Source organism: Prosopis cineraria, unplaced genomic scaffold (assembly GCF_029017545.1).
Source record: "Prosopis cineraria cultivar Desert tree isolate PC_DT_omini unplaced genomic scaffold, ASM2901754v1 PC10, whole genome shotgun sequence".
Taxonomy (NCBI): domain Eukaryota; kingdom Viridiplantae; phylum Streptophyta; class Magnoliopsida; order Fabales; family Fabaceae; genus Prosopis; species Prosopis cineraria.
In genome coordinates, this window is record NW_026555341.1 from 3,634,105 (window position 1) to 3,651,021 (window position 16,917).

Below are 16,917 nucleotides of genomic sequence, written 5' to 3' on the forward strand. Positions count from 1 at the left end.
AAATTACGAGAAGTTTAACTCGTGGGCCATGCAATTTCGGAATCAATTATTATCGTGTACATTTACAAGATGGCATAATGATTACAAATTTTTGGGTGCAGTTCATTCACTTTTTATACATTTAAAAAAGTTCAAAAGATAAAAACAATTAAAATATTAACAAAGATTGAGTTTAATAAAAAAAACTTATTTTTTATATCATAAAAAATTTTGAATTTTCACTAAGAGAGTTATTTATATTTAATATCTGATAATGTCTCTAACAAAATAACCTCTAATAAAAGGATATATGTGGGTAACACAAAAAAAATGTAAATATTTTAAGAAAAAATTAATTTGCAAGTTTTTATAATTTTACTCAATTTTAAATTAAGTCTTTATATGCTATTTTGTTTTAATCAAACTTTTATAATTTAATCTATTATATATGCCAACTCATGAATGTTAAAATTAATATCAAATTATTAAATTTCACTAAATAAAAATATTCTTGTGCTGTGCTTGACTCACAAGAGAAGAAAAAATGTGAAAAGAGAAAATGAAAAAAAAAGTAAAGGGATGTAATTTTCTCTCCCTATACTTAGATGAGTGAGTGAAAATGGGAGGAAGAAAAAATTATTAATTCCATACATATAATAATAACTTTATTACTTATATATAAAAAATTTAATATTTTAACATATTATTTATATAATTTTTATTGTATATTACTAATTAAATAAAAATATAATTATAAATTCTTTAATTGATATTGGAAAAAATTATTTTGTCCAATTTTAATTTTAATTTATTAAATTATTAAATATATAATAATTTAAATTATGAAGTATGCCGGGGAAATTAGGATGAGAATAAAGGGAGGGAACAGAAAAACTCATGAATACAGTTAAAAATTAATTTTTTTTTAAATTTCCTGACATTTGGAGAGAAAAGTTGAAAATAAAAATATACCAATATTACGTGTTATTTTCTTTCCATTTTTTCTCACTTTCAATTTTTTCCTCTTTCATCAAGTTGGGAAAAATAACATTTTCTTCATACTTTTCACTCTCACTTTCCCTTCTTACTTTTCTCCCCTACTAATCATAACATTATAATTTACAGAAAATTTAATTTAATGTTTTTAACCAAAATTTAAAAAAAATGATTTAGTATACTGTTTACATTTTTATTAATTTTTAATAAATATTGTATATGTATAAAAATATTTAGAAAATAACTTAATTATATAAATTTTAAGTTATAAAAATTATGTAATTAATTCTAAAATTAAATATTTATTTAATAAAAATGTAAAATGTCTTAATTTTTTAAATTTTTTAAAAGATTTTAACCTTAAGGTCACAAAATTTAATTCATTAAAATATAAAGATTCAATTAACACAAAATAAATGATAGAAATATAATTCTGAATAAAATTAGACTTGCAAATATATTTTCCCAAATTTTAACAACTCAATTTTTAAACAGTTTGAATTATTTTTCAAATTTTATATAATTTACTAACTTCACATCTATTCAAGCTTTTAAGCTAAATAAATAAATAATCTCATACTGGTAAACAGAGAGCTATTCCATTGGGAATAAAATCCAGTGTAAATATAACACACACACACGAGCGTTCAATTAATTTAATTAATCAATACATATTTCGGGCACGGCTGGCGTAACTTGCATCCTTCCTTCCCTCCTTTTTCTCTGATCAGGTGGAGGTAGTTCCTGCGTGGCATTCACCCACCCTCCTCCCTCTCTTCCTCGCATTTCGATCTGCTCCACCGTGCGGAGCTCGATTCGTATTCCAACGCCAACTCATACTACTAACTCATGGCGCGGGAATCAGCTCACCGAATTTTTACCTTCTCCCTAATCCTATGCCTTGCGCAGTTCATTCCTCGGATTGTGGTCGGGGTCTCCGGCGGTCCTAGCCACATTTTGCACTACGGGGAGCTCCACGAAGGCGCTCGCCCTTCTATGATATTGCCGCTGTATCTCTCTGCTTCCAATTCTTCCGTTTCCGCCTCCGATTCCCGTCGCCATCTCCAGAGATCCGAGGCCCAACACCACCCTAACGCTCACATGAGGCTCCATGATGATCTGCTCCTTAACGGGCAAGCTCTTGATTTATATGCGCTTCTTCTACGTGTCCCTTTGCTCGTCGTGTAGTTACTTCTGGCTGTGTGTTTATGGGCTCTGTTAAATTCAGATTTGTGAATCCTTCGGGGATGCGATGGTGCAGGTACTATACCACGCGGCTTTGGATCGGGACTCCTCCGCAGATGTTTGCTCTTATTGTTGACACGGGAAGTACTGTGACGTATGTCCCGTGCTCTACCTGCGAACAGTGTGGCACGCACCAGGTTATCCTTGGAGTCTTAATTCTTTGTGCATACATATTTGGATCAATAGGTTAATTTACACAGTAGATTGATTAGCCGAATCCTTCTATTTTCATATTGTTTATGAGGGGAGAGTTGTTGTAGAAACTTATGATCTAAGAAGAAACTTCTATTACATTATTCTATCAATTTGCCGAAAAGCAAAACAATCAGCACTTATTTGGAGGAATGTTCCCTTCCAAACAAAGAATAGGTTTCCTCAAACAAAATAAAATAGGCCCTTATTGAATAGCCAGAGTCTACCAAAATACTAAGCATAATAAATCTACAAAAATACTTATTAAATTAGAAATTACTGAAGTATTATTCAGACCTAAAATTTCAGCGTGTCCACGTCTTTGTTTGAGAATCTAACGATCAGCATCTCATTTCTTCTCTTGAAAGACATAATTGCATAGGAATGATGTCATTCGTAACTGCTTGCGCTTGTGCATGTGCACTCATATAATTTATCTAAAGTATCACTAGATTTGCTGCCTGATCTTATTTTAACAGGACCCGAGGTTTCAGCCAGAATTGTCAAGCACCTATAAACCTGTCAAATGCACATTGGATTGCAACTGCGACAGTGACAGGAACCAATGCACATATGAGAGACAGTATGCTGAAATGAGTACTAGCAGTGGTGTCCTTGGTAATGATGTCATATCATTTGGAAATCAAAGTGAGCTTGACCCTCAACGTGCTGTTTTTGGTTGTGAAAATCTCGAGACTGGTGATCTTTATAGTCAGCATGCTGATGGCATCATGGGTTTGGGCCGTGGAGATCTCAGCATTGTGGATCAACTAGTTGAGAGAAGTGCAATAAGTGATTCTTTTTCATTATGCTACGGTGGAATGGATTTTGGCGGGGGTGCTATGGTTCTTGGTGGAATATCTCCCCCATTAGACATGGTCTTTGCATATTCAGATCCGTGCGCAGGTGTGTATTGCAAAATATTTATCTAATGGATAGAGATATCATGCATTTTCTTAGCAAATGCATTTGATTAATCTCACACATTTACTCTAGTCTTGGGATGGCAACAGTCCATACTACAATGTCAATTTGAAGGAAATACACGTTGCTGGGAAGCAACTCTCTTTAAACTCAAAGGTTTTTGATAGAAAACATGGAACTGTGTTGGATAGTGGTACAACGTATGCATACCTGCCAGAAGAAGCGTTCCTAGCATTTAAAGATGCTGTAAGCTTTTTTCTGATTATTATGATTGCAAGTTGTTGCAGCATGCTTTCTTGAATCTTATCTTTCATTTGACCAGTACTGGATTGTTTTCCCACCTAGTGTGTCTTAACTTATTGTTAAAAATCTTATGTTTATTATCCAAGTACTGCCATCTGCTTCTGAAGGGATTCTTACTTTAATGATTACAGGCTTAAGTGACATATAAGGCTAGAGATTCAGATATCTTAATGTTTTTCTAATGATATTTATTTTATTGGAAATCTATATATGGTAATTATAATGGCACAATTCATATTTCTTTTTCTTTTTGGTATTCTGCACATTTCATATTTCAATTCTCATGATTTGTGATGAGTTATAAAATCAATGATATGAAACGATAGTTCGATCAGCATTGAATCTTAAAATTCAAGATATTATGGTTGAGTGACTTGACTAAACACGTGGAAATGTGAGTTGGCATGACATTGTTACATTGTTATTGTTATCAAGTGTTGCCCATATTTTTTATATAGAAAACAAAGAAATATTTTTCTTGAGACTATTTTTGAAAATTAATTACTTACACATGATATAACTAGTGAATTATCTATGACTAAGGGAGAACAAAACCAAAAAAAAAAAAAAGGATCACACCAGACCTATTCAAATCCCAAACCAATCCAATAAGAACCGAATAAAACCAATCCAACCATATCATTTGATTTACCAATTGTGCAAGTCTCATGCATTGTGTCTATCTCTTTCTGAATGACAATTTCAGAGGAAAGTTGGGGATCCAAATCTACGTTTTGCAGCCAAGCTGCTTTGATAATTTCTTCAGTCCGATTGATGCTTGTTCTTTTCTAACTTCTAGTTAAATTTTTGCTGAAATTAAGGCCACTTAACCTTCTTTTGAATAGATATTTCTTCACAGCATGGATCATATTCCTTGGTAAATCAGTATTAGGTTGTCCTGAGTCATGATTTTTTAGCAAGTCTATGCCATACCGGCTTGTAAGTTTTCTATGAACTCTAAGTAGTAAGTACTTTGAGTAGGCATCCAGTCACATGTCTTATCCATTTTCATTGCCTCATTGACTTGTTTTTCTTATCAAGAAGTAAGCTTATGCAAGTTTAGAAACTTTAAGAATGATGGATGAAGGGAATTAGAAAGTTTTCCCTGATACAGTAGTCTTTTAGTATTAACATTGATGAAGCTGTAGTATGACCTACATATAGCCTTCCTTGCTATCCTTCAATCTCTATCAAAGCATTCTAAAACTAGAAATTCAACTGTGCAGTCAAAAGTATGTGCACTTTATGAATCACAAGCATTCTGTATGCTGTGTTGCCATATATAGTTTTACTCGTCCATTTTCTCATATCATCTACGTGTCAAATGATTAGTTCATGATCCGTCATCCTGTTTATGATATACATTTTAATGTATAACCTTTCTAAAATCAAAAGATGAAAATTCTGTACTTGTCTCTGGTTCCTTGATAGTTGGCATCTTTTCACTACTGGCAGCCTCAATGGTTGTTTTTTCCCCTTAATTTTTTTTAAAAAAAACATTTTTTGCTTGCTGGCTCAAGAAAATCAGGATTTAAGTATATATCTTGCTTTTAGCACCAGGACATTAAGTTGTGTTTTTTCTATTTTCGAGAAGTTCTAGCAACAGCATTTGATGAAACTGGTTATGTATTTATTATCTGCAGATCAAGAAGGAACTTCAATCTTTCCAGCAAGTACCTGGTCCCGATCCAAATTATAATGATATATGCTTTGCCAGTGCTGAAATGTACTTCTGAAGTATTGCCTATGAATGAAAATAAATTCTTTCATTGTGCTTTTATTAATTTGAAATTACTTCTATTTCAGTGCTGTTTCGCAACTCTCTAAAAGCTTTCCAACAGTTGACATGGTATTTGGAAATGGTCACAAATTGTCTCTGTCACCTGAAAACTACTTATTCCGGGTTAGTTTTTAAATGAACATCACGAGTATCTTAAGTTGTGTCTATCTTATCTTTCCTGACCTTATATTTTATGGTTCTATCTCTTATGAAGCATTCAAAAGTGCGGGGTGCATATTGTCTTGGGATTTTCCAAAATGGAAAGGATCCAACTACTCTTCTAGGAGGTATTCTATTTACTTGTAACATCCTGCCAATTCATGATTTACCCTTGCATGAATTGAAAACTAGTTATTTAATGGTTCTTGGATTGTACACATTGCCCCTAAATTATGAGCTTCTCCAATACTTTGGTGATCCTTCTTAAAATATATTTGTTTGTATAGGTATCATTGTTCGAAACACTCTTGTAATGTATGATCGAGAGAATTCAAGGGTTGGTTTTTGGAAGACTAATTGTTCTGAGTTATGGGAAAGGCTACAGCTATCTGCTTCCCCACCGCCAAAGTCGTCTGAAGGAGCAAATTCTTCTGAAGCTTTTGCACCTTCAGCTGCTCCATCTGCATTACAGCACGATTTGCATCTGGGTATAGTACATGGCTGATCTTTCAATGCGTTTGGAAGTAGATGTTCTGACATCATATTAATTATACGGGATGAGATACTGTATAATATATGTATTTGCACAATCTGTGGACACAGTTCATTTTGCTTCTTAATTGTTTTAGAATTTAGTATGATTACTTCATATGCTTACTTATGTGTGTTTTGATTAACTTTAAACGTACAGGGGAATTCCAAATTGCACAAATAACAATTGAAATTTCATTTAACATCAGTTACTCAGACATGGAAGATCAGATTGCAGACCTGGCTGGACTCATAGCTCATGAGTTAGATGTTAACACCTCACAGGTTGGAAAAGGATGACTAAATGCAGGAACTTTTTGTTGCACTGTTGCAGTTTTAACTTTAATTAAAAATATGCTAAATTTACATGATAGTATGATATGATAACAGGCCACTTGGGCTGGTTGGGTTTTTGGGTTATAGATTTTTCTGTCAAGTTCAGTATTTTCCCATGTGCCAAAAATTATGCACTTCATAGTAATTTTATTTCAGGATAATAATAACTGGGTATATTTTAACAGGTTCACTTATTGAATTTTTCTTCTCTTGGAAATGCTTCCCTCTCTAGATGGGCCATAACCCCAGACACATCTTCTGATTTCATGTCTAACACAACTGCGATGGTAGGTTGAAACTTGTACTGGTGCGTCAGTGAAGACTTCCCACTAATGTTGATATTCTAAATGGCAGAGTATAATTTCCCGGCTTGCTGAACATCGCATGCAACTTCCTAGCACCTTTGGAAGTTATAAGTTGGTTGGTTGGAATGTTGAGTCTCCATCAAAACGGTAATTTTCCCTTTTTATACGAAAAAAATAACAATAAAAATAAAAAGAAAGAAAGAAAAAGAAGTTGAAGTTGTAATAAATTTCCAGATTCAGTCATGTAACCCGTATTGCATTTGTTGTTGTTGTATCACTTTCAATTTTATTATTTATTGTGTATGCAATACTTAGTTAGATCTTGCTACACATGCAGACTAGTTAATTGACCATTCTCTGTCACGTGGTTGTGTGCCTGTAGAAAGTAGAAACCCAAAGCTTTTATTTGTTGTATACGGGTGAGTTTTTACCTATAACCTCTTCCCATCTCATCGCCTTTTTCTAAAATGATGCAGGAATTGGTGGCAGCAATATGGTTTGGTGGCGACTATGGCTATTTTAGTTACATTGCTCCTTGGATTATCAGCTACTGGAATATTCTTGATTTTGAAAAACAGACAGCAGCAAGTTGTGCATTCATACAAGCCAGTTGGTGTTTCTGTTCCAGAGCAGGAACTTCAACCATTTTGAGCCATGATCAATCATGCAACCGGAACTGATTTGATCAAAATTTTGTTTCCTAAAAATGCTGTCCATGACAGTGTCGAGTGATCATCATTAAACAATAGAGGTATAGCAAGATTTTTATTTCTTCATATTGTTTTAGTAAACGCGATTTTGTTTGTGAATATTGCTGTGTATAGGTGAAATTAAGAGCGGAAGCATGAGGTTGATTGACAGTTTCTTGTGGAGAAATGGTAATTGTTTGTACACAACCACTTGTACGGTCTATTCAGCACCCAACCTTTTATCATTATTTTAATATAAAATAATGAATGATGTGTGTAACTTTTTATGATAAATAATACAAATTAATAACTATTGAATTTATGTAGTTTTTCATCTACTACGAACGCGATTCTTTTACGTGCTTTTTGCTTCTTGAAGCGTTCTGTGCGTGTATTTTTCCCCTTGTATCCTTTGCATTATGCGCCAAAAGTTCGTCTCCTTCAACCATGTTGTACAGAATCAGATACTACTACTCAAGTGTTAAAAAAAATGCGCACATGTAAAGAAAATAGGATTGGGAATCAAGGAAGTGTTGTCATTCAGAAAATTTCCAGGGCTTGCGGGATATTCCAGCTTGCTCTGGTTGCTGAGGCATTTTATCTTGCAGCGGTTCCGAAATCACTTGGTTTCATGAATACACAAATTCCAAGATTTGATGTCGTCTATTCGGTCTTCAACAGACTGGCCCCGCAAGGATGCTATCCATTTTCTCTCTCAGCGGTTTCCTGGTTCCATTTAATCCCCGATTACGCCAACGAAGTAGTTGACCTGTGGCTGTGACAATAGTTGCAGCCCATTATTGGAGCACCGAAATGTTATCAGCCCGTACACAATCAAACGCAACCGAGAAATGTGTAAATCAATCGTAACAGCAACTACTTATGTTGGTGTCAGAGAGTCAGTCAATGTGCTGTTATCCAACTTATCAAAATTGTTTGTAAGAATGTAGAGGTTGGGACTTGGGAGCTTCTCCAAATGACTATCTTTCTTACAAAACTCGTCTCTTTCCAGTTATCGAATTGTAAATGTTGGATATTCCTTTTACCTTTACAAGAGAAAAAAAAAAAATACTGAGAGTGAATATTTGCTTGTCAAGGAACCGGAAAACTACTTTTTTTAAATCATAATATAAATCATTTTTTAAAAATTTTACTTACTTAGTCCAAAGCATAGAGTATTGTGTAGAAGTTATATATTTTTTAAATTACATCTTTCCTTTGTTGGGTAATTGGTGATGGTGTTTTGAATAAGTAAAATATTATATTTATTGCATTTAAATGTAAGATTGGAAAGATATAAAAAATTTTAAAAAATTAAGATTTTATCTAACTTTTTTTTGAAAATGTAAATAAATTAACAATTAAATGTGTTCACAGGATTGTGGGACACCCCCTTCATATCCTATCCTTAAAAATGATAAAGACTAAATTTTTATCTCATATCTCATCATGTCTTGTCCAAAAGTCATTTTATTCCATTAGGAATTAAAATGGGACTTAGACATCCCGATAAATTGAACAATATAAAAGAAAGATTTGAATAACAGTATTCATTAAAATATTAAATCATATAGTTGTTAAATTTAAAATCAAAACGACATGAGTATATAAATTATAATAATTTAAAATCAATTATTAGTTACATCAATCAAAACTACAAGTGTATAATTTAAAGTTAAGTATACATCAGACATGACACATCATTACAACAACTATAAATGACCTCTAGGTTATAAAAGTAATAATAATAGATAAGTTAGATACAATATCAAGTTAGTATTATTCACTAATTGAGATATTTGAAGTTATTGATTCTTCCAAAAATAAAATAAAAAATATAATGCATTCATTTAAGAGAATATATATATATATATATATATAATATTCAGGACGTACATTTTGAAAGTAATTTGATGTTTCTTCCCGTCCCAAACCCATCTTTGTCCCATCCCTTTTTTGTTGGGTCAGAAAAAACTCATCTTGACATAAGTGGGATGGAATCAAGGCCAATTGAAATGGATATAGAGTTCAATATTCTTATTAACAATGATTTATATTATAATATGGGGGAAGCATAACTTTAAACAGGGGAACCGCTTGTTTAAGCTTTGTTATATTTACCAAGGTGTACGTTTCTCCAGCCAGAGCTCAAACCTTGTTGAAGATATTTTAAGAAAGCAGAACTCGGATTTTGGCCAAAACAATATTAACAGCTTGGATGAAAATGCTGAAGCCAATAAAAAATGTGCTAATAACTAGGTTCCGGGGAGAACCTTACCCTTTAAAATTATTTTCTTGCTGTCAAGCATACTGAACAAAATCAGAAATAAATAATTTAACTTTATAAATATATATGCACTAAAGAGTAAAGATCAACCTTGAGCGTTACATTAAATTATCCCCACTTATTCTTAGATTAAGATCAACCTTGTCAAGTTGCAATATGATTTTTCAACTTCGTTGTGGATCTCTGAATTAAAAGGCAGGTGTAGGGAATCTCCTGTACCTCGCTGCGAAGCATCGGCCTGTTTTTTCTGTTTTTTGTTTGGCCTCCCCAGCGCATTCTCCCTCCAAGGCTTCCTTTCATTTAGTAATTTATTGGGTGGCTGGTCATTTATTAAATGTTTATGTAATATTTTATTTTCAATGCACAGACCTTTTTTTCTGAAGACATGAACTGGATCCCCTTTAACGCATAGCCACTGCTTCCTGCCATTGATTGTTTAAAAATCATTTAAAAATGGAAAATGAATTCTCAGCTTCTCTACTAACTGATCTGACTATTGCATCTGTTGATGGTAGGATTAACGATTTTAGGATTCTAGTTGAAGTTTAGTGACGATCGATTTGTTTTCCAGAAATTTACATCGTGTTCAGATTTTTTTTTCTTTTAAAAGATCCATTATGAATTATGATGCAATACTAAATTATGGAAAAATCACTTACATGTTTATATTAGTGAAATTGATGTTAAAAAACGCACTGAAATTGCTTCCTAAAATAAATGGATTAATGCGATGCCTTCAAAGATTGGTAGCACTTCCCGGGCAAAAAAACAAAAAACAAAAAACAAAAACAAAAACAAAAACAAAAAAATTCTAAAAATTAGTAAATGATTTATGGGTCCATCCAAGCATTAAATTTTAGACTTTGTTTCCATTTTATCCACCACCGACAACTTGCACAGAGGATTTTCTGCACCAAAGAAGCTCTAAATTAAGGTTGCATGAAAGATTGGATGGGATTGAATTTTGATCTAACTTAAAGTTTGATTTCTTTTATAAAAAGAATTGGATTAGGTGACTCGTAATTTAGTCTGGTCTAATGATAATTTGAAGATTAACAGGATCAGACTTAGTCTATAAGATTAAAAAATTGGTCTTGTTAATCAATATTCACTTAGCTTTTTTTTTTCTTTATGAGAAGCAATAATCAATTTTAACCTAATAAACTCAATTAAGATAATTAAAACACTTATAATCATAATCAATCCATAATAATTTCCAACAACAAGAAAAAATATTTCAGTTATAGTCTAAGTGATCTAGATTATTAAATTATTAGTTTGAGTGTGCAACTAAACGAGAAATCAGATTTATTAAATTATTATTAATCTTAACTTATTATTGTAAACAATTAGTAAATTAATTATAATCATACTAAATAAATTTAATAGGACAGATTGGATTAAATGGTCTAAATGCTTAGTCTCCTGATCAATTTCACTCAAAAAAATAGTTTAATCTTTTTAATCTTGCTAGTACTAAAGGCCTAGTTTTTATTAAGACTGAATAAGACCAAATCTTCTAAGATTAGAATGGGTTGAACGGAATTCGGAAGACTTCTACACAGCCCTACCCTAAATAATTGCATGCTGTGCTTTCTGCAAACTGCAATTTCCTGAAACTGAGTTGTAATTGCTGCAGAGCTGAACAAGGATTCGCTTTGTTTGTAGCCTGATCCGCTGATCATTACAATCAATTCAAAAGAGACAAAAGAACAGTGGGACAGTAACACTGGACAGGACAAATGTTTAGAATGGTTGTGTGCTATTTGGGCATTGCTTGATTTTTTTTCCCCAGCCAAATGTCATTGCTTGCTCGGATGCGTGCATTTTTGCTTCTAGGGTAAGTACCCGTGGAGTCTTGTTTTTTACTGAAAGGGGCATTTCCTCTCTCTATGGCCATAAAAAGGGGCATTACCTTGTTCCATTCAATTTGTGGCAATCAAAGCCGCAAAAAGGAAAAGAGCGAGCCCAATAATGCAGACGTGCAGATGCAGTGTTGGCAAAGCAATATAAAGTTCATATAGTTTATCAACCAACTTTGGACTTCAAAAAAAGAATGACTGAGATCGCAACCCAATCTCTCAGGTGCATTGTATTTTTAATAAACTGAATTTAATAAAATTTAAAGTGAATCTGCCATAAACAAAATGAGAATGGAGTGGGAGGAATTCAATGCTGTTCTTTGAGTAAAGCAATGAGTAAAATTATGTTGTGAAAATTATCTTATTTAGTTTATATACTCAAATTTAGACTGATAAGGTCAATTTTTTTTTCCCAAGAGAAAGACAATAACGCATTTGATAATATTTAATGTTTTCAACAAAAATGTGACACCCAATAACATTACAAGAAGATATTTAACTCCTTGGATCACTCACCGAACGACCACAGGCAATTTAGGTACCTTTGATGATTTGAATGGCAAAACTGTCCCAACTGCGGGGTGGTGGCATTATTGTAAGATGTGGTTTTTTGACCTTCAGTGACGTGTGTGCTGTTTGCTCCTAACATTTCAATGAGAAACTTGATCATTACTCCAAATTTATGAGGGCGCTGGCGCCTCACACTTGGTTAGACAACACCTGCTCGTGTGTAATGTGATGGGAAGTATAGGAATTAGGAACATTTATTCTAAGAGTTCTTTTTTTTTTTTGGCCAGAGTTTAGATTGAAGGAAAAGTGAGAAGAAAATATAAGAGAAAGAATATTAAGAAGAAAAACACTTAAAAATATTATTTCTGACTTTTCCCTTCTAACATTGTTTCCTTTTCATTTGTCTCTTCATCCAAGCTAAGAACTAAAGTTTATATCTATATACCTACCTAGTCAATCAATTACTTCATTTCACGAGGGCACCAGACAAAAAATTGGCATTTCGTGCTGGCTGATAAATGAACTGATTTATTGTTACCTTCCAGAATAATAGATAGTTCTTGGTATGAGATCTTAATTATACTGAGTAAAATAGAAATGAAAAACCTTTGAAAAATTTAATATTTGATAAGGACCCTAAACAAATTGAATACTTATTAAAATAATAATTTCACTTGTTATTTTGTTAATGTTTACTTATTATAAATTTTATTAAATATTATATTCTTTTAAAAGTCATATTTCATAATGTTACCATTATGGATAAGTTGTGTTGAGGTCAGGAGAGAGAGTTAATTTTTATTTTGTTTCAAGTAAAAGAGCATTAGAGAGAGAGGGGGAGAGAGAGAAATCGACATCATCTCTTAACAACAAGGAACCAAAACGGATGTATAAAGCCAATCACTAAATCAGATTGAAAACATTTTAAAAATAATAATAGAACACCGATGAACAGAAGCATTCAATTTAAATTAACATAACAATAATGGCGACATCATTAGAATAATAAGCTTTTAAAGGGAACAAAGGTCAATAAATAAAATGTAAGGCCAAATGGGGCATGAAAGGATAACAAAAAGAAAAAGTGGAAAGATACAAGAATATCGAGACACAGAAAAAACAAAGTCTCTAGCAGATCAAAACAAGGGTAGCCCAGCCCAATGCTAAGCATCCAACAACTTCTTCAAGCACAAGATGGCTACCGCCCCGCTCTGCACCACACAAGCACAAGAATTTCAGAATTTCCAATCTAAATATCACTCATTTAGATTCATGTCAGGGAGAGTAAATAAATAAATAAATACAAATACACAATTTATGAAAGGCTAGACCATAAAAGAACTCATTATCTATGCAGTACATAAATCACAAGGCCCAATTCATAGTTGGATGTTTTTTTGAGAGACTTCAACAGCTCTTCAGAAAGATCAGTGGATTACTTCACGGGATCTCATCTCGATTTCCATTTTCCCATGTTGATTTAAGACTTCAAGACAGTACAAAATTATTTAAGTAAATGCTTAACTATGGTAAAAGACTAGAGTCAATCCCCCCCCCCAAAAAAAAAAAGAAGTAAAGGGGTAAAAAACTAAGGGAAGACTGGAGCGTGAAACTACAGTTCGGATCTACCAGTTCAAGATCTCAAGCACGTTGTGTCATTCAGCATGTTGGTGGTAAAAAGATCAAAAGAGGTAAAAGGATGAACTCCATTATGTACCTCATCGTTCGCAGATGCTGGTCCAGGAGAAGATGCATCTTCACTAGGTCCCGGAGCTCCAACGGGTGGTGCAGGTGGTCCTAGCAATGACGGTGACGGTGCTGGCGCATTGTGCTTCTTTCCCTTCTTCTTCTTCTTGGATTTGCTCGGTGCCGGAGCGGGGACCTCAGCTGTGGGTGCTGCAACAGGTGCGGGAGGAGCACTCGCCGGAGGAGTTGTCGGTGCGGGTGCCGGAGGAGATTTGGCTGGCGGTGAGCTCACTGGAACAGGAGCAGGGGGAGAAGTAACAGGAACTGGTGCTGGGGGCGAGCTCACTGGAGTCGCCGCTGGAGGCGACGATGCTGGAGGTTTGGTCACCGGAGCTGGTGCCGCCGCAGCCTTTGATGGAGAAGACGCCGGCGATGCCGATTTGGGAGATGATGCTGGGGTTGCTGCCTTGGGAGATGCAGCAGGAGGCGCCGATTGAGGAGAAGCAGCCGGAGCCGGTGACTTGGGCTTGGAAGGTGCTTGCGCCGGTGATGCAGCCGGTGTAGAAGCAGCCGGAGTGGTGGGTGATTTGGAAGGAGCAGCAGCCGGAGACTGACCACTGACGCCTGCGATGACAATGCAGATCAATGCGAGAGAGAGCACGCTTCTCTGATCCATTTTGCCGGTGAGAGAGGGAGAGAGAGTAGAGCTTGAAATTTGCAGGCAGGGAAAATCGTTTATATAGGCCTATGTACGATGAGGGCGTTGTCAGAACAAACGGACGAGTGCAGATTCATCTAGACCGACAAAACCAAGCGCGTCCCCCAATCAGATGGGTCACCACTAGCCGTTGGATCAACGTATATGAGAACACACAAACTTCGCTGGCTCGGGGAGCACGCGCTCTAGAAAGAAAACAAACATTAATGTGGCGACACAGGCTGTAATGAGGCCCACTTGGCGCATTAGGAGCATGTGACAAGGGAGAAATGATGAGAGAGTGTAGGCTTTTTTATTATTACTGATTAGCAAGAATGTGTGATTTGAACATTTCTTTGCTGGCTCTGATTTGGTGATGTGTGAGCCAATTAGCAGGGGTTGGTGATACAGCTGGATACAAGAGGTGGGCCATGGCCTGTGTGGGGACAAATCACTGTAAGCCACGCAAGGATAACCGGCAATAATTGCGCCAAAGATTACCGTGTGAGAGTTGGTATGTGGTGGTAACTTCAATCAAACACTACAGAGCTTATTTGCGTTTCTCTCACCCTCACACCACCCTCCCTGCCTTGAGCTCTTGACCAACAATCTCATCCACATCAATGCAGCCATCTAACTTCTCAGCCCGTCCTATGTCACGTATATAATTTAAAATGCGTTATTAGACTATCAGAGTAAGCCTCAAGCTCCATTTATTGGCTGACCTGCCATTTTTCACCTTCCAAATTACGGGGTCCCAAAATCATGAGATGATTGTTTGTAATTACAACAAATGAAGAAAGGAAGAGTGTTCCATGAATACAACAGAACCAAATAATAAACGGTGAGTATTCCAAAGACGAAGAAAGGAAGGGTGGCGGCAAAGAATGCTATAACGGCCACGCAGCTCCCAGATATGGACTGTTCAACGCCGCTGGATCTGCCATTCAGTCATAGCGAGCAATGCACACGCATAAAGTTTATTTTCATTTATAAATTTAAATTCTTTTTCTTACCGATAGGACTATATTATCTCTTGCTTTTGGTGCAAGTTGATGCCTGATATGCTTTTTGTTAGATGAAATTTTCTATACTCTTTGAAGCTCCAAACACTTAAACCTTTTACGGATATAAGCGAAGAATGTACTCATTGATATTTTCAGTATTTATACCACATGTATGTCAAGCTTTCAACTTTCACACGCAAATAGTGTGTGCGTGTGTGTGTTTCTTTTGTTTTTTGGGTAGAATGTGTGTGTTACTTTTGAGCTCTAATTCTAAACACAACGCGCTACCAGAACACTACGGGCTTCAGGCCCTACAATAATTCTCGTATCCGTGGAGCTGTAGGCCCAAATTGAAACTTGGGGGACAAAATAATGGCCTTCATGCGTGAGCATAATTGGAACTTTGTGGAGTTGGAGGCCCAAACTTCTACTGTTTCCATAAAAAACATCTCGAGCCCAATGGATACGGCCTATATTGGGAGCCACAGAAGCAATGCTAGCATGATGCATGGAGTCAATGCAGGAGGATTGAGGTTTATTTCAGGCAGTATTCAAATTAAGGAACACAATTTTAAATTGAAACCACTGGGCACTAACCTAGGCATTTAATATTTGATCATGCTCGAGGAAGCCGAATTTTCTTGAGACCATCCCACTTGCACTTGCTCATGTATTATATTCTCTAGATTGGTTACTTTTTGAGTTGGAAACTGAATGACTCCATCATACACTCACCAGTCACCAAAGGAGTTTGAATCCAAAGCCATTTATTTGATTGGCTTGTTACTGAGGGGACCAGACTGAAGTCGGATACTTGATTCCAAAGAGATCCAAGAGAAGAGCACCATGATTAACTAACTTGTTTGCTTCGATATCTTCCTCCTCCTTTTTCCAAGTCTAAGTTTTTTTACTTTTATAATTTTCTTTGAACTAATTTCGAAATAACTGGCTACAGTAGGAGCTGATTCGACCATCCATTCTAAGTCAAAAAAGATTGGTTCAGCCATTGCTGCCGCAGAAGCTAGCATAGCAACCATTTGCGTGGACAGGAGGTTCCATTAAATATACGAGGTTCACTTGGCCTAGTTTTTGAAGCGCGTTTCCTTTCATAGATATCAGCAATCAGCCCCTGTAATTTTTTAAGTACATGCACGGCTTTACCTTGTCTCTCATTACATCTTTCACTTCCGTTTGGTTTAAAAACAAACGAGTTCAGTGAATCTTGGATATTGAGAATCCCATTCAACCTTTCTTCGAGTTGGGATCTATTGCTCGAGGCAATCATGCCTCCCATGTATTGCAGAGTTGCCTGCTGAGTGCGTGTCTCATGGGTAATTCATATATACGCCATCTTCTACACTCAACTTATAGTGCATCTCTCCCGACAACACCGTAAGTTTTTGTCTTATTTGAGCTATTTCAATCAGCC

The 16,917-nt window shown here is 35.2% G+C and overlaps 2 protein-coding genes across 2 annotated transcripts; one reads left to right on the plus strand and one right to left on the minus strand.

The window, feature by feature from the left end:
• The first annotated feature begins 1,660 nt into the window (after positions 1 to 1,660).
• On the plus strand, positions 1,661 to 7,761 carry LOC129322860 (aspartic proteinase 36-like). Its single transcript, XM_054969295.1, has 12 exons — positions 1,661 to 2,108; positions 2,237 to 2,357; positions 2,892 to 3,320; positions 3,409 to 3,582; positions 5,283 to 5,365; positions 5,446 to 5,542; positions 5,634 to 5,706; positions 5,866 to 6,066; positions 6,270 to 6,394; positions 6,631 to 6,732; positions 6,800 to 6,897; positions 7,227 to 7,761. Exons 1-12 carry the CDS (start codon positions 1,825 to 1,827, stop codon positions 7,399 to 7,401), a joined length of 1,962 nt encoding a protein of 653 aa, XP_054825270.1. The 5' UTR covers positions 1,661 to 1,824; the 3' UTR covers positions 7,402 to 7,761.
• Positions 7,762 to 13,046: 5,285 nt separating this feature from the next.
• Positions 13,047 to 14,503, minus strand: LOC129321810 (lysine-rich arabinogalactan protein 18). Its single transcript, XM_054967719.1, has 2 exons — positions 13,816 to 14,503; positions 13,047 to 13,309 (listed from the first exon to the last, which is right to left on the minus strand). Exons 1-2 carry the CDS (start codon positions 14,458 to 14,460, stop codon positions 13,262 to 13,264), a joined length of 693 nt encoding a protein of 230 aa, XP_054823694.1. The 5' UTR covers positions 14,461 to 14,503; the 3' UTR covers positions 13,047 to 13,261.
• Positions 14,504 to 16,917: the final 2,414 nt, after the last annotated feature.

What these genes read in the sequence shown, in the direction of transcription:
- LOC129322860 (XM_054969295.1), top strand. Translation starts at nt 1,825, where the DNA reads ATGGCGCGGGAATCAGCTCACCGAATTTTTACCTTCTCCCTAATCCTA. An exon ending in GATGATCTGCTCCTTAACGG is followed by an intron (nt 2,109 to 2,236) that starts GCAAGCTCTTGA and finishes GCGATGGTGCAG; the next exon opens with GTACTATACCACGCGGCTTT. An exon ending in ACAGCACGATTTGCATCTGG is followed by an intron (nt 6,067 to 6,269) that starts GTATAGTACATG and finishes TTAAACGTACAG; the next exon opens with GGGAATTCCAAATTGCACAA.
- LOC129321810 (XM_054967719.1), bottom strand. Translation starts at nt 14,460, where the DNA reads ATGGATCAGAGAAGCGTGCTCTCTCTCGCATTGATCTGCATTGTCATC. An exon ending in CAGCATCTGCGAACGATGAG is followed by an intron (nt 13,310 to 13,815) that starts GTACATAATGGA and finishes TGTGTGGTGCAG; the next exon opens with AGCGGGGCGGTAGCCATCTT.